The 27,800-nt window shown below is 36.7% G+C and overlaps 5 protein-coding genes across 8 annotated transcripts; 1 reads left to right on the top strand and 4 right to left on the bottom strand.

The window, feature by feature from the left end:
• Positions 1–166: 166 nt before the first annotated feature.
• Positions 167–4,451, bottom strand: LOC121798797 (mechanosensitive ion channel protein 1, mitochondrial-like). The gene is made up of 7 exons (XM_042197989.1): positions 4,296–4,451; positions 3,333–4,115; positions 2,966–3,243; positions 2,517–2,617; positions 1,841–1,948; positions 960–1,181; positions 167–393 (listed from the first exon to the last, which is right to left on the bottom strand). Exons 2-7 carry the CDS (start codon positions 4,070–4,072, stop codon positions 295–297), a joined length of 1,548 nt encoding a protein of 515 aa, XP_042053923.1. The 5' UTR covers positions 4,073–4,115; positions 4,296–4,451; the 3' UTR covers positions 167–294.
• Positions 4,452–7,280: 2,829 nt separating this feature from the next.
• Positions 7,281–9,641, bottom strand: LOC121800383 (50S ribosomal protein L5, chloroplastic-like). Its single transcript, XM_042199954.1, has 3 exons — positions 9,339–9,641; positions 8,484–8,684; positions 7,281–7,795 (listed from the first exon to the last, which is right to left on the bottom strand). Exons 1-3 carry the CDS (start codon positions 9,576–9,578, stop codon positions 7,430–7,432), a joined length of 807 nt encoding a protein of 268 aa, XP_042055888.1. The 5' UTR covers positions 9,579–9,641; the 3' UTR covers positions 7,281–7,429.
• A 1,991-nt stretch (positions 9,642–11,632) lies between these two features.
• Positions 11,633–20,169, top strand: LOC121798799. 4 transcript variants are annotated; one of them, XR_006050093.1, is made up of 12 exons: positions 11,633–12,321; positions 12,411–12,506; positions 12,688–12,899; positions 13,596–13,789; positions 13,969–14,074; positions 14,908–15,215; positions 15,653–16,063; positions 16,757–16,838; positions 16,942–17,016; positions 17,116–18,513; positions 18,984–19,437; positions 19,723–20,169. XR_006050093.1 is itself a non-coding variant. In XM_042197991.1 (11 exons), the coding sequence occupies exons 1-11, from the start codon at positions 12,254–12,256 to the stop codon at positions 19,124–19,126; spliced, it is 3,093 nt and encodes a 1,030-aa protein (XP_042053925.1). In that variant the 5' UTR covers positions 11,633–12,253; the 3' UTR covers positions 19,127–19,559. The 4 variants fall into 4 exon arrangements, 1 of the variants encoding a protein (XP_042053925.1); XR_006050092.1 differs by having other exon boundaries at positions 19,817–20,169; XR_006050094.1 differs by having other exon boundaries at positions 17,122–18,513; positions 19,817–20,169.
• A 49-nt stretch (positions 20,170–20,218) lies between these two features.
• On the bottom strand, positions 20,219–22,238 carry LOC121798800. Its single transcript, XM_042197992.1, has 7 exons — positions 22,186–22,238; positions 21,445–21,558; positions 21,293–21,355; positions 21,168–21,215; positions 21,023–21,076; positions 20,871–20,928; positions 20,219–20,712 (listed from the first exon to the last, which is right to left on the bottom strand). Exons 2-7 carry the CDS (start codon positions 21,526–21,528, stop codon positions 20,675–20,677), a joined length of 345 nt encoding a protein of 114 aa, XP_042053926.1. The 5' UTR covers positions 21,529–21,558; positions 22,186–22,238; the 3' UTR covers positions 20,219–20,674.
• A 3,166-nt stretch (positions 22,239–25,404) lies between these two features.
• Positions 25,405–27,527, bottom strand: LOC121799130 (heavy metal-associated isoprenylated plant protein 39-like). The gene is made up of 4 exons (XM_042198471.1): positions 27,314–27,527; positions 27,079–27,124; positions 26,667–26,745; positions 25,405–26,098 (listed from the first exon to the last, which is right to left on the bottom strand). The coding sequence occupies exons 2-4, from the start codon at positions 27,082–27,084 to the stop codon at positions 25,722–25,724; spliced, it is 462 nt and encodes a 153-aa protein (XP_042054405.1). The 5' UTR covers positions 27,085–27,124; positions 27,314–27,527; the 3' UTR covers positions 25,405–25,721.
• Between the last annotated feature and the right edge of the window lie 273 nt (positions 27,528–27,800).

The following is a 27,800-nucleotide window of genomic DNA, read 5'->3' on the forward strand; positions in this document are numbered from 1 at the left end:
CGAGTTCCCTAGAGGCCAATCAACTACTACATATTTTATGGATTTTAATTTCCTGAAGATCTCACATTATCAATCTGAACTACCAAATGGTGTGTGAAAAGAAACATGGAATATTACAGTAACATTCAAGAAGGTGACATCTCGCTTTCAGATAAAGATGAGATTCTTTAGAGAATTCAAAATCCAGCAACTTTCATTACCTTATTTGTATGGTTAGTATCTTGTACATTCACCATGTAACAGACAAAGATAAAGCTAACCTAGAAACAAAATACTTCAACCCCATCCAGCCTATCAACCGATAATGTCTTCACGAGTACTGCCTAGGGTAGCACCATGTTGTTTGATGATCCTGACAGCCTCAAGCAGGATATCCTGCTCTGCTTCTTTGTCCTGCAGCATTATAGTGCACAATAAGCAGTTGTAGCAAAAAACAGAAACATAGCAGATGTTCCAAAATTGGGCTATTATTAGGAACTCATTTCATATATATACTAATACTACAACAATAAGAAGACTTTCTCAATATTAGTTTACATGTATTTTAGTGCTAAATTGAACTGAAAGGAATGACTCAAGTGTTATGAAGATATATTTCCAATGAATGTTTGAAACTCATGACTCAAAGACCAGTGCAAGGAAAACGATGAATCAGTAAAAAACTCAAATTCCACTTAGTTTATCATCTTGAATTTCACAGGTCTAACAATTCACCAGAATACCATTTATGTAAAAACATGGATGCAGATACGCTCGTAACTTGTGGTAGACTAGCCTAAGTGTTGAAAATAGCAAGCCAAAAGTTTCAAGTATCCTCAACAAATGCATTCTTTTGTCTGATTGGAAGTATGGGTCTCTGAAGAACGATTCATTTTATTAAGCATATTTGGTTAACTTGTAACAAGATACAGATCAAGTCGAACTTTTAAAGTAGAAAGTTAGACTGAAAAAAGACTTACCACTTGCTTAAGATTGCATCCAAACGTCAGTTCTGCATATGATCTCTCAATTTGAGACAGAAAACAGTAAGGGGCCTCCTTGCCCAGAAACACATTTGAGTGAGATCTGAGCATGGACTTTATATTTTCTGATATTGAAGAAATCTTGTCTATGTCATCAATTTGCAGTGGAATTCGTCTGACCAAGGCGCGAAATTTAGCTCGTGACTTATTGACAATTACCTGTAATTGGCAGAAAACATTATTTGTCACCCTTCCAGCCTTCCTTCACGTCTATCTTTAATAACTATGAGTCTGATATTTCTTCCAATAATTTCTTAAGTAAGCAGGTCAGACTGTCTTATTTGTTTGACAGAACTTGAGAACTGATTTAGGTGATAAGAGATTTTACGGGTGCAACTGCAAGAGATTAGAGATGGAATGCTGGAGCATAAAAAATGTGTAATACTTGTAACAATTCACTAGATAATATCTTATAGTCCCTTTGTCTCAAATATTTGTTCAGTACTATGTTGCGGTGTCCCAAGTATATAGTCCTATAACTATTATTGATATTTGATACTGCTTTTTACAGTCACCAACAAATATGCCTTTAAAGTCTTGAAAGTTAAACACTCTACGTTACCATAAGTTCCAACCTTCATTACTATAAGAAGTTTAGTCAGGTAACTAATTTCCCAGCTTAATTCTTAATATACGTAAAGGGTCAAATTGGAGGTAAATATTTGGAACAGAGGGCATAACTGGTTGCCAGACAAGAACGAATTTGCAAGTGGCTGCTATTAGGATATAAAATAAAATCATCGCATAAAGATGCCTGCAGCAGAAAACAAGCAGGTTCCAAAATACTACACAGACAAAGAATGAGATTGATGCTATACCTGGCTGGAAAACAGAGAATTTGGGACGACAACAGGAAACTTCTCAGCAGTTAGCAATAATGTAGTTGTAAGGCCCATTTCTACTACTTGACCTTCTACAGATCCAGCCTGCAGCAAGAATAGCAAGGAAAGAGAATATAACAATTTATCAAAATCTGAGAGCATATGCAAAACTATCAGAAGCATGTTTCTCTAGAAAGCTACATTATATACCCAGCTTACAGAAATCCATATTGGTTCAGGTTGAACATTCGAAGTTTCTTATCACTCTTTTTCTGGGAATCAAAGAGCGCAAGTTGTAAATAATTTGTTTTCAAATAAAAGACATTAGTTAGGAAGCTCAAAAACAAAATCAACAAAGACTACATTAATAATGGAAGAACAATGCCTGCTGACGTGTTACTATTTCTTGGCCCTGGTCAACAGAGGGACCATGAGCCAACGGATCCATGCTATGTAAATTACTAAATGCAGCACAACAATACTATCAAAATCTAATTGGAAACCTGAAATACCAGCACTATGATGACATATATAAAATATTAAAATACAAATAGTAGCTAGTTCAGCGATTGAAATATGGGGCATGATGATGGATATGAAAACTACAAAATGGTCGAGCATTACAATAGGGTCACAAATGTATGAAAACGACAGCCAGAGGCCAGAGCCATACTTTTATCATATCACCAACTGAAAATGGTTGCGACAGCTGTACAGAAATACCACTTAGGACATTCCCAAGTATATCTTTGGCAGCAAAAGCAGTGGCAACTCCTGTATGAAGAGAAAAAACACTGGTCAGGACATGATGCTGAGCCAAAGTATGCCAATACATACCAGATCCGCAAAACAGAGAGGATGTTATTTCGCAGCATTTTTTCAATGATATGGCAGAATAAGAAACAAATTTCACTTGGAGTACATAAAAGTGTCTGTGATATTGATAGCATAACAAACTGTAGAAGATACCGAATAACGAAGTGGTACATATTAATGGATGTATCAAAGTTATTACTTGTTTCTAAACTATTCCACAAATAGTTTCTAGGAGTAGCAGTAACTTATTATATCACAAATTGGAAGGATTTCATTACAGAAGACATCATTTCCGGGAACACTCACCTCCAATGCCCCCCACAGTCAGAACAGATTGCATTGCCACACCACATGCTTCAGCTAAAGCCATTGACCCAACAACAAAGAGTCCTATGGATGAGATTTTGTCCATAGTCAGTAACTGATCTCTCCGGACACCTTCTAAGCCCTTAGCAACCAAAGCTCGGGAAATCACACTAGTTTTCCACCGATGAAGAAACCAGACAACGGATATAACAAGAGCGCCTTTCCAAGCCTGTGTTGCATATTGTGAGGCAATAGTAGTCGGTGCAACCATTTCCCCTCTGCTCAAAGTAAAAAAATGGATTAAGTTTTTCCTACAAACTCAAAAGAACTTCACAGAAAAAAAACAGTAAAGTAATGGCAGACTAACACTGTCAAGAAAGCCATGAACGTTACAAAATATCGGACTGGAGCCTCCAGTGCACCCCAGAAGCTTTCCTCATAAGGAACTGGCCCGAACAAAGAACCCTTTGATAGCAAAGCACCAGGTCCTTCCACTGAGTACTTATGGAACCGCCTAAATAGCCTAGGCAACAAAGACCATGCCAACATTGTTCCTGCCAAAGTACCACCGACTGGCACAATCACATCTCTAAGATAGGGATGAGCATCAAGCAACTGCTGAACATGAGGAGCAGCTTCATCAGAAGCCTCTTTCGCCTTTTTGCCTGCATACTTTGCAGCCTCAACCGCAGATTCCCACGCTTCTTTAACTTTAGGAGTCCAATTTTCCCCACCAACGCTACCATCACCCCCATTTCCTGTAACATCTACCGGAGTGACACCTTTACCATCACTAGCTGATGAGAAGAAACGGTGATTGATTAGAGGGTTTATTCCGGCAAAAGAAAGACTACCCCGATAACTCGACTTTCTCAGAAACCTATTCGAAATAGGCACTTCAGAAGAAAACCCCCTAGAATACTGAGAAAAGTTGGAAGATCTGAAACCCGACATCCCAAAACCATTTTGATCAAATCTCTGCAAAGTATCCGACCCTCCAGTAGCATAGCATTTGCTCGAATATGCAGCAGAAGGTGTTACGTGAAATTGAAAAGTCGATTTAACAGAATGTAAATGCTTCAATCGTGAAATCCTCATCGCGGCCATTTCACAAACAGTTTATGTACGCTGCACAATTTCTCCTATTTTACTGACACGGATTCCAAATATCAGGCCAAATCAGCATATAAGAACAAAAGAAAATGGATGGATCCACAATCGGAAAGAAAGGGGGAAATAAGTAGAGAATAGTTGAAAAACAACAAAAGTATGTCTTCACAGGATATTCATGCAGGAATCTCAGAAATATATGTAGTCAGATGAAGTATACCTGCTGAATATCACGCGGAATTTTGAGCACCGCGTCAACTACATGGCTGAAGAAGCAAGAGGGAGGGAAAGATAGTGCTACTGTTCCGTCGTGTTGGCGAGCAAGACAGAAAAGTTGAAGAGTAAGAAAAAATTTTAAACAAATACAAAAATTACAAATATAAAAAAAAAAAATAAACAAACAAAACAAAACAAAACATATTCCTTGGTGGAGCTTGACTATTTGGGGTAATCTGGATACCTTCGTCTTTAATAATCATGTTTGGTCCTTCGTCTTTAATAATCATGTTGTGCATTATAATGCATGCGCACGTGATGTCGACAAGCGATTCTCAAATCAGCTTTGACTTAACCTTTGATGATTACGAAACGAACTTGTAAAACTCCGAATGCTTTTCCGAGATCTTTTCAGACAGACTCTTGCATAAGCACAAAAAAATTACATTTAGGGTCTTGTAGTCTTCACAACTCGAATATGTACAATCAGCGAGATAGTAACACATAGGGATGTCAATGTAACCCGAACCCGCGGGCCGGCCCGAATAACCCGATAAAAATACAGGGTTAGGGTTGTAATTTTGCAACCCGAATTTAAAATCGGGCCATTCGGGCTGACCCGTTCGGGTTGTCGGGTTAGGCGGGCTGACCCGTTCGGGTTACGGGTCGGCCCGTCGGGTTGAAGGCTTCTGCACAGCGAGCAGTTTTTGTAACGGTCATAACTTTCTCTACAAAGCTCCGATTGAGGCGTGCAATATATCCACGCGAAGCTCTTTCGAAGACGAAGAGAATGATATGTATTATAGGTTTATCAGACTTCAAAATCGCGAGAAACATTGACTCAAACAAGGCTGCTGCACATCCACATATTTTGTGTACATTTTCTAATCAATTTTCTATCATTTCTCAACAAACATGTAAACATACCAAAATATAGAAATATAATCAAAATCATCCAAGACAACCCTCTAAAACCATGCAAAATCCAAATACGCCAACCCACTATATAAGATCACGAAAAAAAATCACCATGTGGTTCATGGATTCATAAATACTCGTATATAAAAGTTTTCTTTTAGTATATTTCCAATATAATAGTGCAAAGTGTTTTGACGCCGCTTCGTCATTGAATTATGCGTACTTTGGTGATTCTTAAAACAAAGATAAATTATTATTTGATTTATTTACAGCTAGAATAAATTAAATTTGACCAATCATAATTCAAGAAAACTTAGAGTTACTCCAGTTAGCTAGCATCTTGATAATTCACTCTTTAACAATTCAAAATATTTTTGTTACATCTACGATGCACCTCTCACGTTATGAAAATTTTGTTTAATTTTCTACGAATTGATTTATGTTTGAATTTTGAAACAAAGTGTTGATTTATGTTTTAAATACATAAACATAAACATACTATTGATAGATATTTTGTAAATAATTATGTAATGAATAAGTTATTTAAATTTAAATAACTTAATCTTTTTTAAAAATATTAAAGAAAATTAAAAATATGTATTTCATTGTTGAATGATTAATTAAAAATATGTATATAAATAAAGAAAATTTAAAATAGGTATTATTTTTTGAAAATATTAAAAGAATTAAAAATACGCATTGGCCCGAATAACCCGGTGGGTTAGCCCGAAACCCGAAGGGTTAGGGTTAGGGCCGAACTTTTATAACCCGAAAAAATCATAACCCGAATAGCCCGTACCCGAATGGCCCGACAACCCGAACGGGTTGGCCCGAACCCGAACGGGTTGGCCCGATTGACATCCCTAGTAACACATGTCATAGCAAGATGTACTGACAAGCTCTTAGTGCTAGAACCACGGTAGGGTTCGCGTAGTACTCCCAAGCTCGCTTAAGATACTAGCTTATTCTGTTAAGCCCTTTGTTGGGGATCCATGTTTGAATTGAAAGAAATTTGGCTTAGATAAGTGTAAGAGAGATTGAATGAGTGTGTGCGTTTTTTTTTTTGCATTGAATGTGGTATTTGAGTGTGAGTGTAGGAAGTATTGTAGGATAAAGAAAATGAAAAAATAATTTTTTTAAAAGGGAATAAATCTGCCGAGTAATGGATATATTTTGATAATGTGTTAAATTTTGAACTAAAACAACTAGGAGTTTTTGTTCTGCTCGATTAAGTATTTCCCTATCCAATAAAAAAACGCACGACTCAACAAATAAGCTAAGTGATAAAACAAACAAAACCAAGTTTTTCACATTCTATTAGGATAAATCTGAAATATAGTTAAACATGTAACTAACTCTTACTTGAGGAAGAAACGTTTTTCACAGACAAGTGTGTTCTGTTGTTTGAACTTTTGAAGTCATGATGATGATAATTAACTAGTTGAGCCCGAGCATAGTAGATTTTGGCTTGTTGGCTAGCAAAATGCTCGTTTTCAAGCCTATTGCAGAGCCTAGCTTGACTATTATCACTCTTGAACTCGAATTTGCTTATATGCTTTACAAGCCAGAGTTCATTAAGTTAATATATCAGTCACTTGCAAAATTAACAAGCTTTTGAGCCAACACTAAGCATATATAAATAAGTTGCGGAAGACACTCTTCATGAGGGGAAAAACGTATACACTATGCGCATACGCCCAACCCCATCGTGGATTGTCAGAGAAATAATCCTCCACAAGGCACACGACTGTGGCTTATCTATCACGGTGAATGTACCTCCTTGACTGGCGTTGATTGACCGCCTCCAACTCCACAAATCAGTTCATTGTAACCACCCCAACGTTGCAAAATATCACAAGAAGCTTGTTGCTCCTGAGTCCTGACAAAGACTTGCCAGTGAAATTACCATATGGATTCATGACTCAAATGGTTCCTCAAACCTATAAGTCGTCAACCTTTGACCATCAAATTACAAATTAACTATACGATTTACGTCCATGGTATATTTTCAGCACCTAAATTTCAGGCAGCACGTTGGAATCTGATGAGAGAAGCATACTTAAATGCAGCATGATCCAACAAATTTCCTGTATATCCAAAACAATGGCATCATGCCATGTAAATATTTAAAGACTCAGTCCACATCAGAAGAACAGATAAACATTATTCTTCTTGGTCAACATTAATACAAAAAATTGTTCATCAACAAGAGAGGAGTTCTTATCTCTTCTTGGTCTTCTGCTTCGACCTCGCTTTCGATTTCGAGTCGAAGTGATGAGCCTTCAGCTTCTTCTTGCGAATTGTGGTTGGAGGGCCGCCGCCACCAGCACCTTCTCTAAAAGGCATCCCCATGAGAGCCAGCAATCTGTGAGCTTCTTTATCCGTGTTAGCTGTAGTCTCTATGCAGACATCCATTCCCCTCGGCTTACCGAGTATGTCGAAGCTAAGCTCTGGGAACACAGTCTGCTCACGGAAGCCAATGCTGTAGTTGCCATTTCCATCAAAGCTATTGGCGCTCACCCCTTGAAAATCACGCGTCCTAGGAAGTCCCAAGTTGATGAGCCGATCAAGAAAAGAGTACATCACCTGTCAAAAACAAATGAGGTTAGAGGGGGAAGCCAATGGTTAGCTCAAATGTAGTACTACTATTTCTTTCATAGCTTTACCACAGGTGGTTGTCATCGTCCCTGAACTTAAGTTATAAGCATCACAAAAATGGCTGTGGTGCAGGAAACTAAGGACCCAAGAACTATGTTCCTATAATATCTGTTGTTTTTTAGATTTGCCACACTAGAGCCATAATAAAGCCCCCCACCCCCCACAAAAAAAAAGACGGAATGTGACATTTATTTTCATAATCCACCCCTTTCCTTTAATAACCCAATAAGAGCATAAAGTGTTTAGTTTCTAGGCATGCATTGTACATTCAGTAGGAGCACACAAGGTCGGTTGGACTAGACAGATATATATTTTACCCTTTTATCATCTTTTATTATGCCATATATCTTCATATTCATGCGGAAGTAAATGACAACCAGGTGCACAATCACCTCAACCCCACAACCCTTTTTCAGATCATCGCTGAATTTATCACTTGAAGAAAGAATGTACACTAGTACGTCTGTTTACCAATAGGTCAGTCAGTTTCACTTAGAATATCTATGCAACATGCATCATTTATGATATAATCTGTCAATTTCTTATATTTTCATGGAAAAACAAACCAAACACTTGAGAAAGAAATGGAGTAATGCAGCAGCAAAAAATATCTCACACTGCCTCTTAGGGTGCAAGCAATCCCTAGTGGTTGTCCTTCTCTAATCTTAAATGTGGCAATAGCCTTCTTTGCTCTCGTCTTAATCGGTCTTTGCCCAGTAATAAGTGCCAAATCATTCATAGCTGCATCCAAACCCTTTGCATTCTGGGCAGCATCTCCAATTCCACAGTTCACCACAATCTTTTGTACTTTTGGGACCTGTACATTCACAGGATGAGATCAGGAAAGAACCTTATATGTAAAGCATAATCTAACGTTCTCACATCAACTTCATAGCTGTCTTGGTCAACGGCAGTAAGAAGGTTATAAACACACTGAAATACATCATCTGAACACTTTCCTGAACAGAGAAAAGTTTTACGCGATTTGCTATAACTAGAGAAATGTAACATATTTGGATTTGAAAATCCTCAAGCTCAGTTTCCAGCCATGTTCAACAATGCTTCCATAATCAATTACACTAAAATTTATTCCTGTAAGCTGATGATCCGTGTAAAGCATTGCAAACAAACAAACATGAGCATAAATAGTTGAAGGAAGCCAAACATATAGTATATGGATCAGAATAAAATCGCCAACACAGACATTCATACTTTTCAAATGTAGCTATTAATTTAACCATTTATTTACCAATTCCCACACACTCAGATACAAATTACCAAGCCATTGTCAGTTGGAACATCTTAACCTAAAACAATCAGCTAAAAATACCAAAACTATCAACCTGACCTGATAAAACACAAAAGCTAAAAAGCTCCCAATGACTCCACCTACTCACAGCTCACAATTTTCATGCTATTACCAAAAAGATAAGAAAATTTTCTACAAAAATATAAAATTGCACTGCATTACTTGATGAACATTGGTGTAGTTAAACTCTTCTTTGAGCAGCGGCACAATTTTCTCGATGTAAGTGGTTTTGAGCCGGTCGACTTTCTCGGCTTCTGTTTTCTCGACCAGGACGACCGTCGAAGCCTTGACGGAGAGAGCGCCAGGTCGAACGCCGGAGAAATTGAGGGACGGAAGCCGGACGGAGAAGCGGCCGTGAAATACTGACGCCGTGGAGTGCAATAGCGCGGGAGATAACGCCATTGTTAGGTGTGCGGAGTTGGGGATTGAATTTGAAGCTGCAATTTCTAGTTTTGTTTGGATGAGGATAAGAATTAAGAATAGTCGTTAAATAGTATCGCTTGGATTAATTTTATGTACAGTTTTTGCTCTTTTTTTACAGTAATAAATTTTTATCATTAAATTTTTTATCCATTCATTAAAATTAATATGAATTAATATGAATTCATTTAAATTAATATGAATTCTGTTTATTTCTCTTTCATAAGTATTTCATTTAATTCTATGCTAAAATTTACACTATCCATAAATATGATTTTTTTTGTATGTCAAGCTATTGATCCTTTTATGCAAGAGTTGCTAGCAACCATAACGTGGTCAGCCACACAATGACATTTTTGTAAATAATTATAAAAGTCAATGTAATAAATTAATAGTAATAATTAGTGCTAAGATAATTTTACTTAATTGCCCTTTTTTCAATTTTTCACTTCAAATTTAAATTTACTACATTCTCTCTCCATAATAATTTATGCACAATTTACGAAATAATTTATGCACAATTTACGTCAAATTATATGTATGTTGTATTGGAAATAATCATATCATACCTATTATTTATAAGTTATTTAAATATTAATGCTAAATATAATATAGTTTAAATTATTTCATTTGTAAGTGAAGCTAAATACCAATTATATAATTTTAATATCATGAATATATTTATATTCTAATTTAAAAGTAGTTGTATAATACAAATTAAATAATAATATAACATAATTAAAAGTAAAAAAGAAAAAAGAAAAAACGGAAAGAAATATGACACAAAAGAAACGTACAAATACACAATATAATATTTCCAAGATTATTTATTATTAGTTGTACTCTAGTCCTTATTTATGCAACGGGGTAAATTAATCTAAAAAATTTAATACTTTTAAGATGAACTAATTTCAAGTAAAATAGCATTAAATGCATAAATTTTTATTAATATTTTATGTTTATGGCTGGCCATATGACCATGTAGCATCACATTCTGCAAACCCCTCTTCTTGACATCATTATCAAAGATATTAGATATCTTTATCCATTATTTCGAGGATTATGAACCCCATATTATTAAATTTACCTAAATCATTTTTGAGTTGCTAAATTTTACTGGGATTTCACACAGAATTACGCTCACTTATTGTGTTTTTCTTTGTAATACTACTAATTTATGTATCTACGGATTGAACATTTATGCAAACAGCTTCATAGATTAATTTGATGGCTCAATTATACCGTCACAAGCACAGCAGCCGCAGTAATAAAAAACTCACGCCCCAATGGGGAATACCAGTCCAGAGCCAACTTCGCCACTGAAACTGGCGCGTGCCGTTACTCCAGACACAGCGCGTGAATAAATCTCTATATTCCGGTGCTCTGTAAGGCCATCCACAATAGGAATAGCCCAGCAATAGCCCAGCCATAGCCTAGCCACTGCCACATCATCAACACTAAAAAATCCTCCTGCCACTTCATAAATAGCACAGCCATAGCCTAGCCACATCATAAATAGCCCAGCCACATCAATAGCCACATCACTAATAACAATTATATAAAAATGAAATAATTAACAATCACACAACATACGGAATTTAATTTACGAGACATATACGAGAAACATTAATAATACTACCCACATCACTATTAACAAATATATACAAAATGAAATAATTAACAATCACACAATATGCGAAATTAAATTTACGAGACATATACGGGAAAATGACGAACAAAGCGCGTATATATAGTGTTTCGAAAAAAAAAATTTATTTTTTCGCGCTAGGCGGTGCGCTGGGCGATCCGGGCGCTGCAATAGCGCCGAACGGACCGCCCAGCGCACCGCCCAGCGCCACGCGACCGCCCAGCGCTGCGCGGTTTCTCTCTCCAATCGCCCGCTGGGCGGCTGCAATAGATCGCCCAGCGAACCACCCAGCGCCGGCGCTCGGCTCGGCGGTCGCTGGGCGCCTATTGTGGATGGCCTAATGGCGTTTCATTTTTTCTCAAATTTCAAATTTATCGAGTCTCTACCATTTCCCCTTTTACAAACATCAAATAGATACGCGCGCGTGTACGATTAGTACAGAGATACAAATATATTTATGTATGGGTTTTATGCGTAAAATTCAATACCTATATGTACGTGATCTTTCTGCCAAGAGATGGTTGATCGGAATATACTAGGAATTTAAACCCTAGCTTTATTTATTTCAAGTTTCATTTCTATATCTCGATCCATGTTCAGACATGCAGATTCTGGCTGGATTAGGCGGTAGAGGAAGTGAAGGCTGCAACATTTTTCGAGGGATTTGGAGTTTTTAGTATATCGGGATTGGGGGCAAACGTGTGGTTAATTTCTGTTCTTTAGCATTGGATTTTGGTGAGATTAGGGCATGGATTTAGATTGAGCTGGATCAATCAACTGAATTTTAGCTTGAATGTTAGATTGACTTGGGTACGGTGTTGAATAAGCTCAATGAATTGTGAGAGTTAGAGTTTAGGAAGATCTAAATTAGGTGTGTTAAATTTGAGTTATTCGTTCTGTTTGGTGTATGCATGGTTAAATCAGTTTGCAGCGAGGTTAGAGAAATCTGTACGATTTAGAGTGTGGTGTTTGCTTTTGAGGGAAGTTAGATTTCATTGGGAGCTGCAGAATGAGCTCACAAGATGAGGATAGAAGGTCCTTGGACAAGGATCTTGAAACTCATGACGATGTTTCTACGTAATCTTTTGTCAATCAACTTTGTTTATTCTGCAATTTATATAGCTTTATTGAGATTAGATGAAGAAAAGTGTTTTTGGTGATTTTAGGAAACCAAAAATATCATATTCAAGAGAGTTTCTACTGTCGATCAGCAATTCGGATATCTGCAAGAAGTCGCCGAGCGGGTTTGATGAATCACTACGGTAAATGATACTCAATTGATAATGTTATACAAGATGCCCTAAAAGGAAGTTATTATGATAGCAGTCATGTCGTGTTGCTTTTGTTGCTTAAAAGTGTATTCAGTTGCTTGCTCGGCATCTTTGATATACTTAGAAGTGTCCTGCAATTTTTTAGTATGCTCACCTGTTGGTTTTTCGACAGTATATGGGGAGAAGAACTGCTGAGACTACCCGATCGAACAAGCATTCCTGGGAGGTTGCCATACCAAGGTTTCAGAAGAAATGAGTATTCCTCATCACCTCCTACTCGGGGGGATACTAATACCTACTCTAGAGGCATTTATGGGAAATGGGATGGTCGTTATTCTGCTCGGAGTGATCGAGACAGCGATTCTCAGTCTGACAAGGACTCAGGTTATCTTTAACATTTATCTGTAGGCTTGACGCATGTATGATTTTTTGATCAGTGAAACCAAAGTCATTGTTAGCTGATTCCGTTCATTCCATTTTACTCATATCAACAACTTCTCTATAGCTTGTCTTTGTGTAAATGATCTGCCTTTCTTACCTTTGAATGGAAATTATGTCTAAGATTTATTAATGACGAGTCAAGTAAGATCCAAAAAACTAAATATAGATTAACAAGTACTTTTGACGGAGGCTGAATTTTGTATTATTCAAAGAAGGCAGCACCGAATGAGCTAATATGTAATCACTCAAATTTAAGTTTGTTCGTTAAATGTACCTGTGGAATGGAATGTTTTCTTGGATTTCTACCTTTATTCTCAAAGTTTTGCTGAATTTTTTTTATCGGTCCCTGCAGAGAAAACAACAATATATTTTCTTCATATTCTCTCTGTTCTTTATGCTATGCTTAGTACACATTTGGTAAAAAACTGTGTTTTGTTGATTAAGATACCAAGTTTCTGTATAGTGCTTGGCTTCCTTTAGAATGTTTTGCGAATTAAGTCTTCTGAAATCCCTGATGCTTCTACTGTGTTTTGTGTCTTATTAACATTTTATAACATTTTTCTATATTATGGTTTTGCTTGCCATTGTATCATTTTCTCCCTCACAACCATATGACTTGATTTTCAACCTCTCCTGTAGATTCTGGGAAACGTTTCGGAAATCATTCTCGACATTCTTGGCAGACTCCTGAGCATGATGGGCTTCTTGGGAGCGGTTCATTTCCAAGACCATCTGGATATGCTGCTGGGATCTCTGCTGCTAAGGTGCAACCAAATGAGCAAACTCAACTAAGCAGAAGTGTTGAACCCTATCATCCTCCACGTCCTTACAAGGTCAACGAAACAATGTAGATCGTAATGAAGTTCTGTTAGCTTGTATCATTTCCAGCATTTTCTATTCCCCGATTCATGTTATCATCTTATCTTTTTATTTGAAACATAGTACTCAATCCACGTGCAACAATATGCAATGTATCGTTCACTGAAATACTTCATTATGCAACTATCTTCAGGCAGTACCCCATTCAAGAAAGGATACTGACGCCTTCAATGATGAGACTTTTGGCTCAATGGAGTCTACCAATGAAGATAGAGCAGAGCAGGAGAGAAGGCGAAGAGGTATTCATCAATCTCATTGGAGGTTTTTTTGGTTCATAGTTCCTATATTAGTTATTCCAAACTCTTTGTTTCTTATTGTTGCTACACCTTTAGGGTGTGTTTGTTACATGAGATTAGGCCAAGTTTAGCTTATTAATCTACCAAACTATCGATCTGAGGTACCCTTATATATAATCTCGGCCTGCCAAGGCCTGGAAAAAAGTCACTGTTACTCTTTGTTTAACAATCTTGATTAGGAGCCGCTATTGTTTTATCTCATTGTTAAAGTGTAGAGAGAGGGGGGGTAAGGGAGTGGGAGGGGAAGGGGAAGGTAGGCCATACCCGCTGTGAAGGAATTGAGTTGGCGAGGAGAAAAGGGAGATGGTTTGGAGTGGAGGCAACGCAGGTGGTGGCACTAGGGTTTTACCCTAGCGCTAGAGCAGAGGCGGCGGATGTGCGAACTGCTTTGGTTTTGTCTGATTCAAGACTTTTCGGCACAGGCAGGCTACCCAGAAGCAATGGGAGCCGATAGGCCAATCGGATATTTAGGCATTCTGCGGCAACTACTGGTCCCAGTACTTGGTGGCATCTGCATGGTGGCAGAGATGCATACCAGCGAGCAGCAGCAGTTTGCCTGGCGTTTTCCAGCGGTTTTACATCTTTCCGATGGTGTGCAGCTACGGGGTAGTGTAGGAATGACATAGATGTAATTTTTCATCTTAATCTATGAAATAATCTAGGCTACCAAACACCTCACCTTTTTTTTTATCTTATCTACCAAAAAACATAGTTTTTTATCTTGATTTTATCTTAGCAACGCTACTAAACAATTCCTTAATGTAACTTCTTATCAGCCTCTTTTGAGATGATGAGAAAGGAACAGCATAAGGTTCTACAGGAGAAACAAAATTCTAATTCGAGGAATAGCAAAGTCGGTGATGTCTTAAGCCTTTGTGAAGGCTTGGTAGATAGCAAAGAGGACAAGGGGCTTTTTTCCAGGAATAATGAGTTAGAAATTTCTGCTGTAAGCAATGACTCGGAAAAATCATCTTTATCCTCACAAGCTCCTGCCTCAAGACCGCTTGTTCCACCAGGATTTAAAACCAATCTCCTTGAAAAAAGCTCTGGCTTGAAATCATTGATTCATCCTTCTCTGTCAGAGGTACACAACTTCCATTTTTATTTTTATTTTTATTTTTATGTTTTTTGGGTGGAATGTATTTGGTTGGAGATGCGTGTATGCTTTTTAATCTACGAGCAACAGACTTGCATCAACCTATGCCATTTTCGGATTTTAAAGTTCTCAACCACACCTTGTGGGAAACTGTTTTTCAAACAGTAGAGACACAATATCATTGTTCGTAAGACATACACTACACATTGCGATCTTTTTGCTTTGATTTAGAAAGGATACCTCCCCTTCCCTGTGCATGGAGGGTCTTGGCATGTTATATGTCTTCAGTTCTATTGCTGATGAATTCATTGTTCTTGAAATCTCATATTACATAATAGTAGTCAATTGCAACATCGGGATCCCTTTGCAAAGATCCTATCAAGTTTCAATAGTTCAAATTACATAGATATTTTATATTTTTACAGGTGTCGACGTCTGTAACAACTGAGAGCACTACGGTTGCTGACCCGAACCTCATTCAAAATGCAAATCATGGTATAGAGAGTTGTCTCACTGAAGAAATCAGTGTATTTGGCAGACAGCCCGCAGAGAAGACACAGCACACAATCCTATTGAATAAGGGGGAACATGTTAATGGACATGTTGGTTTAGACGGGCCAAAGCAAGCTGTCTTAGAAAATCAATTATTCTGCAATTTTAGTCCCTTACAGATTCCTGGAACACCAGATGATCCCAATTTTACAAAACTTAATGATGATGGACTGGAGGATAAAACCGTTCATGATTCTAGCATAAGTCACTCAACATCAATTTTAGGAAAGATTTTTGGTAGCACTTTATCTACAAAAAGCGATGGCCATTCCAATTCAGTTGAGGTAATTTATGTTTTAGACAATTTCATGTTCTATGACTGCTGCTCCCAGTCCTTGCTCTATGTAATTGTACTTCTGCCTTGATGATGTGCAAGCTACTTAGTCAATCTCTCCTGTATGCATTATTTTCATTGAGTCTTGAAAACAGTTCTTATTACTTGATTGAAGATTATATGGGACTTGATGGTTTAGCTAATTTTAATTGAGAAAGACAGGCTCTGGGGTATTCCAAAATGCAAAATGACATGATTTGCCTCTTAGAGGGATGGAGTATTTTTCTTAATATTGTATTCAATCTATTGACTATTAGTAATAAGCATATCAACCTCCTATTTGGGATTTTTGGGTACAAGTATCCAAATAAAATATGCCACCCCAAGGATGACCATAATTAGGGATATTATGAAAGATAGCAAGTGAAATTAGGGGGGGGGGGTACTTTGTGCATGGAACCCCTCTGCTGTAAACCTTAATACAATGTTCGCCACAGGCTCAGTTGAGACTAGCTTGTTATAGAAGCTGCATTTTTGTTATAGAGAGAGACTATTTCTGTGGTTTGATCTTATCTGGTCAATGATGAGGGTATTTTGATTTTTTGGGTGCTGTTGCTTCCATTTCGTTAAGCCATTCCACAACCTTTTCCTTCTGGTGTATTGTATTGATTGCTTCCGTCTCATCAATTTTTTTCTTATAAAGCTTCACAATAATAAACCTGATGATACATGGAGCCCAAAGACTGCCCACTCGTCAAAGTTTGCTCAATGGTTTTCTGAGGAAGGTAACATGCTAATTGCTATCTATATAAATTGATTGGTAGCAGAAGTGCTCAGTTTGCCATTTTTGTGTGGCTATGGCTCTAATATCTCAAGCACATATTACAGAAGCCAAGGTTGCTGCTGATGTCTCATCTGCAGGGCAAAACGATTTACTGTCATTAATAGTCGGCAGTGATAAAGGCAAGTACTAACATTATACTTCAGGAGCAGCTAAGACCTGTACTTGATTTCTCCTTTTAGTCCATAAGAAATCTAACATGGTTTAGCTTGACATTCCAGCTGCAGCTAATGGGATATCTGATCAAGCATGCAGTAACAACAAAGTGGATACTGTTCCAGCTGTTCTTACATGTGAAGACCTCGAACAATCTATCTTGTCAAAATATGATCCAAAGCCTATGAACACGCAGCCACACTTGAAAAGCTTTACCACTGCCGAAGGAGATATTGCACAGTCAAGCGGACATGCTGATAATCACACATCTCTACACCTGCTCTCAATGTTGCAAAAGAGTTCAGATCAGATTAGTACAGTTGTAAACCCCAGTAATATCAATTTGGCCAATAAACAATTAGTTTCTCAGGAAAATGATAGAACCACAGTGGTGACTGAGCCTAAAGAGGAAGAAAATGGTAATCTTGGGAAGACACTCACTCTGGAAGCTCTCTTTGGAACTGCTTTCATGAAGGAGCTAGAGTCAGTTGGAGCCCCTGTTTCTGTCCAAGGAGGCTCAACTGGCTCTGCTCGAGTTGATGCCCCAGGGCCTCATGCATTTCCTTTTCCAGTCAAAGACAATGATATTTCTTCTTCAACAGTTGAACATACCGGGCTTCAGAGACCAGTTCATGATTATAATGTCCCTTCAAACCGTAGACAGATTGCAAAATTGAATGGGGCTGATAATTGGCTTGGCGTCGGTGATTCGTCAATTGGAATTTCTTCACCAAAGCGTCAAACTGAATCACTAAACAAACGTGATGGATTTGAAAGGAATGCTGGATATCAACTGCCTGAAGAAGAAAACTTGATTTCTGCAGGTGATTCTCGCGATCCCAGGTTGCTTCAAATGATGCCAGTTGGTAATTCAATTAACAGTGTAAACAGTTCTTCAACTACGCCTATCAACATAGCAGAGAAATTGGCAGTTTTAGGTGGTATTATTAACGACAAGCATAGCATGGGAGGTTCAGAAGGCACACCCTTTCCACATGGCTCACATGAACAAAGGGGACCTGATATTTCTTATTTAAATCTCCAGTTGCAGCAGCAATCATCACAACATTTTCAGCATCCACGTAATACCCAACCTAGGCCATTGTATCATCACTTGGATTCACATCCTGCTAACATGAGCTCACACCTGAAGTTCTTGAGTCCAGAACGAACTTCTGGTCACGATTCTCCAGTCAATTATCAACCCTCTTCCCCTATGATTCGGCCGTCTTTCCATCACAACCCCAACGTTAGGGTTTCTGGATTTGACGTTCCTCCTCCACAACACCCACTGTTGCATCAGATGCAAATGACAGGCAACCATCCTCAGTTTGGGAGGGGTGGTCCAGTCCCTCATCATGGCAACCAACCAACTGGTTTTGTCCAGGAAATGAATCAAACGCAAGGTCTCCCCTTTGGGTCCCGCTTACCAAATATTGGCGGTAGTGTAGTGCCAATGCCAGGTAGAAATTGTTTTGTTTTCTTTTGTTTGAATGAGCTATTAGTAGTTACGGATACCATATATCTACGGGCCCCACTTCATAGTATATGAAGTAATCTCAGAAATTAGTTGTTTTATATGTCTGCTTTTTTGAGACAGTCATTCTGCATCATTATCCTAAGAGAGCATTTTATTTATCAATATTTAATTATTATTTACCATTATCATTATTATTATAATTATTTTAACATTAGTGAGCTGCTAGAAAGTTAGACAGGCTTGGTTGTTCTCAGAATATAACTCTCTTTAAAATTCCAATTCTTAAAACAGAGATCATAGGTCATTTTAAGCTGAAGAAATAAATGGTTTTTGCTTGTTATTGCATGTAGTTTTGCTGTATATTTTTTATGAATGCATCTAATAATTAACTTTGCGATCTAATACGAGGGTTTTTTGAGTCGGGTGGTTGTGATTGATTTATTAATTGTGTAGGCGGGACCCCTCCTGAGGTGTTCCAGAGGCTAATAGAAATGGAGCTCCGAGCAAATTCGAAGCAGATTCACCCTTTTGTCCCTCCTGGTCACAACCAAGGAATATACAGCCATGAGCTAGACCTGGAGTCCAGATACCGATAGAAAATACCTTCTCGTCTCTGTGATAAGATCAAGCATATCTCCCAGTGACTTGTTCTGTGGGATGTAGAGTTTTAGCTTCAGTGTAATTTCAGGGCCTCAATCAGATTATGGGAGAACCATGTAAAGGGGTTGTTTCCTGTCTTGGCGTGGATATATGCATGCATGTTCATCTGAAACCTCTCTCTCTGGTTTAGTATCCTTAGCTGTTGAAATTAGGCCATGTTTAAAAGGGTAGAGACTTCTCAGGTTTGCTCAATGTCAGTGTATTTACAAATCTCTCCCCAACTTTTAACAAAGCAGCGGCCTAAATGGTATGTTTCTCTTCACCCTGCACTTGTATGGATTTTCACACTCACTTTCTCCCAACATCTTATATGTCCCAATTGTGTCAAACTGAAATTTTCATTTTAAATAAAGAGAGAAATTCGCAGTATATAATTTTTCTTGACTTGATCAGTACATCTGATTAATAAAGCTTAAAAAAATTAAAGACCATAGCCATGGAATAATCAATCATTAACTAAAAAATGAAAATTCCAGTACATGCTAAAAAATGAAGATAAAAAGCCTGAGTTACTAAATACTAGAAAATGCAGCAGGCCTTTGCGCAAGCGCACACACGAGCTGTTATGGGAAAACATATATAGTAAAAGTTGCTAATGTTGCATGGGACCCCACGCCCTAATGTAGGTCCGCCAGTGCGTCGATGTGGACCAAACGATCCGGCTCATGCTTGTCGACCAGAGCCGAGGCAGAGGATCAACTGCCAGGGGCAGAGCCTGCGCTGCGCAGCACGAGGGAGTGGATCCAATTGAGGTGGCGGAGCAGCATGTTCTCAACGAGCGCTGAGCTGGTGAAGCATTCCTTCTCGACCGCGGTATCTTCGATGCAGATGAGTGTCACTACTAGCGGCAACGGTTGAGATTGAAGAGCAGAGAGGTCCCTAATTTTTATGTTTCTTTTATTGAATTTTCATCACCCCACTAAAATTTGGTTATATTTTGTGTTACTTTAATAAGGGTGAAACATACATTTTTTTACAATTGCATTGCACAATTTGCACTAGTCATAATAATTACGTAAAAAAATAAATAGAAAAACGATTGAACGTTATGATTGCCAACCAGTAACGATAAAAATACGATAAATTAGAGTTGAAGGTTACATAACATTCACAAGACCAACTATATGGATGAACATTATGGTTCCAACTGACTGCATATTTGGTTTAGCTGCGAAATTGCTTACTCCTAAAACACAAGCACAAATTTAAAGCAAAGACAACTAAGCCCACTCTATACCAACACGGTAAAAAGGTCGAGAGTAGGAAGATTAAATGATTTTGGTTTCCAAACTGAAAATATGTGAAATTTCAAACTTATCTACAACAGGAATAAGCTCTGGAAGACCTCTCAGTGGCTGCTGCATCTTCCCTTATCCGATGCACTAAAACATCCTCTTTGAATGTGTTTTATTCAGGCGAAACTTCATTATCAACAACACAGGCAATGTCAGACAATTTTCCCAGGATTGAAATGAGATTCTTATTCATTGAGTCGCATCTTCCTCTTGGGCAGCGCTTCCATCTACATGCATATAAATGATAGCGTTAACTACTGTGTGCGTGATGCACGGTGGGAGAAAAGACCATTTTGTCGGGCTTTCCTCATCAAAAAACCAAATAGTGGAACTAACTTAAGAAACTATGCATCTTAGTAAAACATTGACTGGGTATGCATAATACCTTCACCTTCTGATGGCCCACAAGGAGACTTGCGGTAGCCTGTTTGCTGGTGAGTAGGCTGAAATAAATCAAATGAAGAAAGATAAATAATGTAAATCAGAGAAGTGAAAGATGATATGAAAAAATATATACAGTATGTCTCTTGTAACTACCTGTAGCTTCGGCCGGAGAGCCTCCAGCGGTCCTTTAGGCTTCTGGCCACCTTGCTGTGGAGATAAAATAAAAACGCGGATGTTTATGATCTAATTATTATAAGCTTCTTCTTTGCAAAAAGGATGCAAATATAAAAGTGAGTACCTTTCCCAAAGCCCAATCAGCAGAGTCAAAGTAGGCACGTTCATGATCCTGACATTTGATAAAATTTCCTATCAAAAGAGCTATTCTCAAAATCTACATATGGCATGAAAGAAGCATGATGTTACCTTAGAAATCAATGGTTGCTTCTTTGGCATTAACCCACCATATTTACTCTTCACAGTTTCCTCCTGCAAGGTAAAACAATATTTCTTTGAATATATACAATCACATACATTAACAACTTATGTAATGTAGAAAATGGGTGTGAGAGCACAACTTCCTGCTGTGGTGATGGCATGCCCTTCCCACCGCCGTCCATAACAACTTCCGTTCGCTCTTTGTTTTCTTCAGCACCTGACATATTCTCCAACCACCAGTTCACAAGAAAAACCTATAGAAAAAGAGGCTTCTTCAGTAATTCCTCAACTATGAATTAAAGGATCGGATGAAGGAGTATTGGCAAAATCCATTCTAATGACAATTATTTAGCCATAAATCGATTTCACCATAACTAAGAACTCTCCATACATCACGAGTTCATAACAAACGCCATTAATGCACCCACACCTCTTATTATTTTGATGTAACTCAATCATAGGAAAGTATTAACAAATCTCAGCAACACAATTACTTAATCCAAGAAACAAATTCGCACAAACAAAATCCACAACAATTCAACTATTACTGAAAGATCCAAAGTGACTAAGTCGTAAATTAGCTCAATAACAACATGAAATGTGAAATGTGCAACTTCAAACAACATGCATTTATGAGAAATGCATACGATGAATTCACTAACATTCATTGCGACAGATATCCGATCACCTGAATCGTAACAGATCCCAGAATGAATCGCACAAATCCTATTGGCGTCGAACAAACACGCATAGTGATAACATAGAACAACGAAATACGAAAAAACAATCACAATAAATCTAAACCGAAGACTCATACAAAATAAGGAATTCACACCGTTTGAATATAAAAATAGAATCACGCACAGAGAGAGAAAAAGCACCTTGGAGGAAAAGGAATTCGATTTGTGTTACAGAAAGGTAGAAGCTAGCACCCGTTTCAGAGCTAATAATAAGAATGAATCAGCTGGGGCTCAATTACATCCATGCCCTTTCAGTCAAAATATTTTTTTTTACCCAAACGAGTTTTTTAGAATATTAAAATTTATTCCATATATTATGTTGATTATAAAATTAATCTACAAGTAAACAATAGTATGTATTTTATTAAGATAATACATCCACGTCGTATTTGGAATCATACTAACATTAGTCGTGGATACAACAACTATATAGATACTCCGTATAGTAACCGAGTACTACTTCATCTGTCCCATATTATTCGCATTTTTCTATTTCACTTCGCCTCAAACTATAACTCATTAAGTGTTCTCTTATTAAGTAATTTCATATTACACTTAAATTACTAAATTAATTATATTAAAAAAATCAATCACAAATTTACAAGCCTAAAATGAATAGATCGAGTGACATAAGACATACTCCTTCCGTCCCTTAAATTTTGTCACATTTTGATCGAGATTTTTAAAAATTTAATGAAAAATATGTTAAAAAAATTAATGGAATGTGGATCCTACTTTTTAATATTAATTTATAATAAAATGTGAGTGTTAATGAGTCAGTGGAATATATGGTCTACTACTAAAAATAGTAAACAAATGAAATATGACAAATTTTGTGGGACGGATGAAAATAAAAATAGGTGAAAAAATTTTAGAGACAGGAGAAAAATATATTAAAACATGCTAGTAAAAATAAAATGTCCAGTCCACATAGAGTATTTAATGTGACCAATTTCGATTTTGACTGTGACACATCAAAAGAATCTTGGAATGTAAAACGTGATTGTGAATTGTGATCCATATGTAGAAAATGAATGAACGTCAGTTTAATAAAGTGTGTAGGGAAAAAAACAACGAGAATAAATTTAACAAAATTGAGTTAAATTGAGGACTTAATTCGAAGATGATATATGTAAAGTTAACGTTTAATTAATTAAATGTTATTAGTAAAATGATTTTAACGAAATCCAATAAAAACAAGATCACCATTCAATTAATTCGATTTTGTCTTAATTGATTTTTTTAACGTTAGTTGGTTAGTGTGGTTTGGTGAAAATTCATTAGTCTATAATGCACCTCTGCCATTCTAATTAGACTAAATAATTTTTGACCTGCTACAAATACATTATGAATTGGATTAAATCAAGTATTATCGTGTTCGTAACATTATCGAGTTAACCTAATAATTATACGAAAAATTTGAATTGGATTCGTGTTGGATTAGATAACCCCTTTTATCGTGTGTTATCGAGTTCATACAGCTCATCTCTTTCTTGCCTTCACAGCTATGACCACCAGCACCACCACGTCATATCTCTTCCGCAAAACATCTAAATCATTTAATGTTGTTATTGTATGTTGTCGAGTTCGTATTGTTAATTTGTTATCGTGTCGTGTAAACATGAATAAGATCGTGTCGCTAACAGATTTGTGTTATATGTGGATTCTGATATAGCAAGTTGGGTTTATGTTGTAATTATGAACAATAAAACACAAGGAAATGGAATGAGGAGGAAATGAAATTGGAATGAGCATTCGGGTTTCGATTCGTTTTTTTGCCAAAACCGAACCAAAACTGAAAAATCGAATTTAGTTCAAAATCCAAACCGAACCGAACCCGAAAAACTGAAACTGAAAAATCAAAAATCGAACTTAAAAAACCGAACAAAATCGAATAAACCGAAAAACCTAAAAAAACATATAATATTAATATATATTTTATATTTTATATATACTAATAGAATATATATATATATATATATGTAATATAAAATTAATAATGTATACTCCCTCCGTCCCCAAAGAATATGCACTTTGGGGTCGGCATGAGTTTTAATGTAAAATTGGTGAAGTAAGAGAGAGATAGAAAGAAAAAATAAATAAAGTATTGTTAGTGGAGAATGTGTCTCATCTCATTAAAGAGAAAAGACTTTCCCAAATTAGAAAGTGCATATTCTTGTGGGACGGACTAAAAAGGAAATAGTGCATATTCTTGAGGGAAGGAGAGAGTATTATATAGTAGAATATAATAAAAGAATATATCTATATATATATATTATAATAATATATATTAAATTAATAAAATATATATAATTCGGTTTTTTGGTTTTTTTCTTCACCCGAACCGAACCGAATTTCAAAATTTTGGTTTGGGTTTAGTTCGGTTCGGATATTCGGTTTCCGGTTTTTTTTGCTCACCCCTAAGCACAAGGAATATAAAAAGAACGGAATTGTTATTCTTTTATTGATTCTATTTCTATCTTTGTAACTACAAATAATATAGGAATGAAATGGAATGAAATATGAATAATTAATATATAGATTCTATCAAAAAAATTATTTATCCAAAAATATTTTTGCCAAATATTTTTCTTTTGTGTGTGTGTATATGTGGTGTTGTGTGTGCGTGCATGTGTTGGTGTGCGTATGTGTGAAATGTGTGTGTGGTGTGCGTATGTGTGAATGTTGTGTGTGTGTGTGTATGTGGTGTTGTGTGTGTGTGCATATGTGTGGTGGTGGTTGTGGTGGTGGTGGTATAGTGTCTGTGTATAGTGTGAGCATAGTGTGTAGGTGTGTGGATTTTTTTAAATAATTAAAAATTCTAAAATTTTAATATTATTATAAAAATTTTAAAAATATAAAATTGAGTGATATTGAATTTAAATATAAAATAATATATTCTATAATTCTGTTAAAATCTAAAATAAAATCCTTAGCTAAATGGATGGAATGTCTATTCCCATGTGGAATTGAATGGTGATTACTAAGGAAAATATTTACTAAGCAAAGGAATGAAATGGAGGTAGAAATGTCGTTCCATTCCTTCATTCCATTCCACCATACCAAATAGGGCTTAATAGATACACAGTATTTTGATCACTGATATAAAGGGTGTCGTGGCAAAGCTGACATGTTAATAGATCATGAATGTTTGGTCTTGAATGAACAAGTGAATCTTGTGTTATTTCCCTATTTATGCTGAATTGAGCTGAAATGAACCTTGAATTTAAGTTGAGCCATACACATGCCTACTAAACCGGCCATTTTTTGTAATCCATGTATGCCTACGTGGTTAAGTCGTTGCTATATACCGTCACGATATTATCATTCTTAAATTCATGTCAAATCTACTCAAATATATTACATTTCGAGAATAAATAGGTGTGGGTGTGGCCCAATCTTAGTGTAGGCCGAACCAAAAATAAATTTTGTCCGTACAAATGAAATTTGAAGACTTGCACCTTTCCAGCAAGACTCCAACTACGAAAACCAACATCTCTCTACCATTTGATATCAAGAAAATACAAATAAAAATCACTTTGTGAATCCAAACAAAATTGATGACCCAAAATCATTATTTCAACTTCTTGTATGTACTAAAACATAACAAAAAATATAGCTCCAATCCTAGGCTAGAACCAATGGCAAGGAGTGAAAACGGGCCCAGAACGATCACCTTAACTTATAATGCATGTGTTCGGATCCTCTTCCATGCTGTGGTGCACCGGGTAGTATGTGGTCACCGGAGGATGGTAGGGCCTGTATGGCCTATATGGTAATGCAGTGCTGATCATCTGCATCATTTCTGGTTCCGGCTCCGGCTTCTTCCCTTCTTCCTCCTTTTTAGGCTCTTCTTTTTTTTCTTCTACCTTGGGTTCCTCCTTCTTCGCCTCTTCTTCCTTCTTCGGCTTCTCAGGCTCTTTGGCTGGCCCGACTGAGATTATGTGGACTGGCCAGTTCTTTTTCCGAAGTTTGGTAACCACGGATACAGGGTCAACTATTCCAATTACAGTTAACCTCTTTCCCTTGAGGTCGATGGATATTTCATCGATTCCTACAAATTATCAACACAGAAATTAAAGAACTATCACATATTTTTGTCTTGATCACCTAAACTCTCAACCATCAAAGAGAAAGCGCTTCAAGATTACGCGATAGCGATTTTCTACCTCTGATTTGATGGCAATGCATAACATAAATGGAATTGTGCCACAGGCAACGCAACATCTTTTTCTAGATTTACTATTAACTAAGTTAACTATTTGAAGTTGCAGTGAAAATAGATCATATAAGATTCCTAAACTAAGTAGTTGCAATCATGGCTTTGTTGGACTAATGAATATCCCCTTTCAAAATCAACATTTTAATTACGTCTCTACTCTCTAACGCTGATTGGATCTATCAGTCATCTTAAAGCAAGGTTAATTTTGAAAGTCGATCTTCTTTTACCTGTCTTAAAGTACTTTATTTGCATAATTATACCACAAACGACTATAATTAACTATGCAAATAGGCTAGCTTAATGCAGAATCAATGAAAATCACAACCAATACCACTCTATGTTTCACCATTATTCAGTTAACATTATATACATATATGTGCAATTGAGAACGACGGCGTACCATAAAGGGTTGAGACCGTCTTCAAAGCCCTCCTCTGTTGATCTTTGTCATTTTGCAAATCCAAACTCAACACAAATTTCTGCAAATTTTATTCGCATTAAAATAAGGATCCAACTGTCAGACGCAAATAATTATTTAAATCACAACAACGCCAAATCAACGAGTTCTTTAATATATAATGGAATATACGAAATTCCAAACAATAAGTAACATAAATTCACGATCTCAGACTCAAAGAAACAATCGTTTTCCAATGAGAACAGTCTTCCAGATCCAGAATAAACAAAATAAATCACAAAACAAAAATCCATTAGATTTTGAGGGTGAAGAAGAAAGAGCTGCATGTACAGAAAAGTTTGATTCATTTCCAACCTAAAAAAACACAGAGTAAGAAGAAAATATGGAATCAAACCTTCATTTCCTAGTGCAAAATAAAATCTCAAAGAATCTGACTCTTCCTGAAAAATGTAGTTTATGGTCAATTAACAGAGATAGACAGTGAAGTAGAGGGAGAGGAGAGAAAGAAATGGAATGAAAAAGAGATTAATATAATATAGGGAAAGACAGAGAGTAAAATTGTGGATTACTGTAAGGAATTTATAGTAAAAAACTGAAGAACATGACAGAGAGAGAAAAGAGCAGCCTACCTTTTCACCTGTGTCTCAATCTCTATCTGTAGTCCACAACTACAAATAAATAGGGGGAATGGATCCCTACTGTGCTTAAAAACACAACATATTATGCTGTGGATGATACGCAAGATTTTAGGCATCAAACGCAGCCATCTATTTCTCTCTCTTCTTTCAATATCTTCTTTTCTTAGAGCGTTAAGCAATAGCGCCCGTCCGGGAGGAATTCCGACATTTATAACTTAATCAAAATAGCTGAATAGACGAGGATGAAGTGATTTATAACTTTATCAAAATAGCTGAATAAGACATTTAATAGATGAGGATGAAGTAATTTAGAACTTTATCTACATAGTCGAATAAGATATTTAATAGACGAGGATGAAGTAATTTAGAACTTTATCAAAATAGTCGAATTAAACATTTTATAGACAAGGATGACGTAATTCTGAAATTTATCAAAATAGCCGAGTAAAACATTTAATAGATGAGGAAGAAGTAATTT

Source organism: Salvia splendens, chromosome 4 (assembly GCF_004379255.2).
Source record: "Salvia splendens isolate huo1 chromosome 4, SspV2, whole genome shotgun sequence".
In the NCBI taxonomy this organism is placed as follows: Eukaryota; Viridiplantae; Streptophyta; class Magnoliopsida; order Lamiales; family Lamiaceae; genus Salvia; species Salvia splendens.

What these genes read in the sequence shown, in the direction of transcription:
- LOC121798800 (XM_042197992.1), bottom strand. Translation starts at nt 21,528, where the DNA reads ATGTCAGGTGCTGAAGAAAACAAAGAGCGAACGGAAGTTGTTATGGAC. An exon ending in TGCCATCACCACAGCAGGAA is followed by an intron (nt 21,356 to 21,444) that starts GTTGTGCTCTCA and finishes TTTACCTTGCAG; the next exon opens with GAGGAAACTGTGAAGAGTAA. An exon ending in CTCTCCGGCCGAAGCTACAG is followed by an intron (nt 20,929 to 21,022) that starts GTAGTTACAAGA and finishes GATTTATTTCAG; the next exon opens with CCTACTCACCAGCAAACAGG.
- LOC121799130 (XM_042198471.1), bottom strand. An exon ending in GACGGTCTCAACCCTTTATG is followed by an intron (nt 26,099 to 26,666) that starts GTACGCCGTCGT and finishes GATAATTTGTAG; the next exon opens with GAATCGATGAAATATCCATC.
- LOC121798799 (XM_042197991.1), top strand. Translation starts at nt 12,254, where the DNA reads ATGAGCTCACAAGATGAGGATAGAAGGTCCTTGGACAAGGATCTTGAA. An exon ending in GGGTTTGATGAATCACTACG is followed by an intron (nt 12,507 to 12,687) that starts GTAAATGATACT and finishes GTTTTTCGACAG; the next exon opens with TATATGGGGAGAAGAACTGC. An exon ending in TCAATGGTTTTCTGAGGAAG is followed by an intron (nt 16,839 to 16,941) that starts GTAACATGCTAA and finishes CACATATTACAG; the next exon opens with AAGCCAAGGTTGCTGCTGAT.
- LOC121798797 (XM_042197989.1), bottom strand. Translation starts at nt 4,072, where the DNA reads ATGGCCGCGATGAGGATTTCACGATTGAAGCATTTACATTCTGTTAAA. An exon ending in GACTGTGGGGGGCATTGGAG is followed by an intron (nt 2,618 to 2,965) that starts GTGAGTGTTCCC and finishes CTCTTCATACAG; the next exon opens with GAGTTGCCACTGCTTTTGCT. An exon ending in GATGCAATCTTAAGCAAGTG is followed by an intron (nt 394 to 959) that starts GTAAGTCTTTTT and finishes ATAATGCTGCAG; the next exon opens with GACAAAGAAGCAGAGCAGGA.
- LOC121800383 (XM_042199954.1), bottom strand. Translation starts at nt 9,578, where the DNA reads ATGGCGTTATCTCCCGCGCTATTGCACTCCACGGCGTCAGTATTTCAC. An exon ending in ACTACACCAATGTTCATCAA is followed by an intron (nt 8,685 to 9,338) that starts GTAATGCAGTGC and finishes GTGAATGTACAG; the next exon opens with GTCCCAAAAGTACAAAAGAT. An exon ending in CTTGCACCCTAAGAGGCAGT is followed by an intron (nt 7,796 to 8,483) that starts GTGAGATATTTT and finishes TGTTTTTGACAG; the next exon opens with GTGATGTACTCTTTTCTTGA.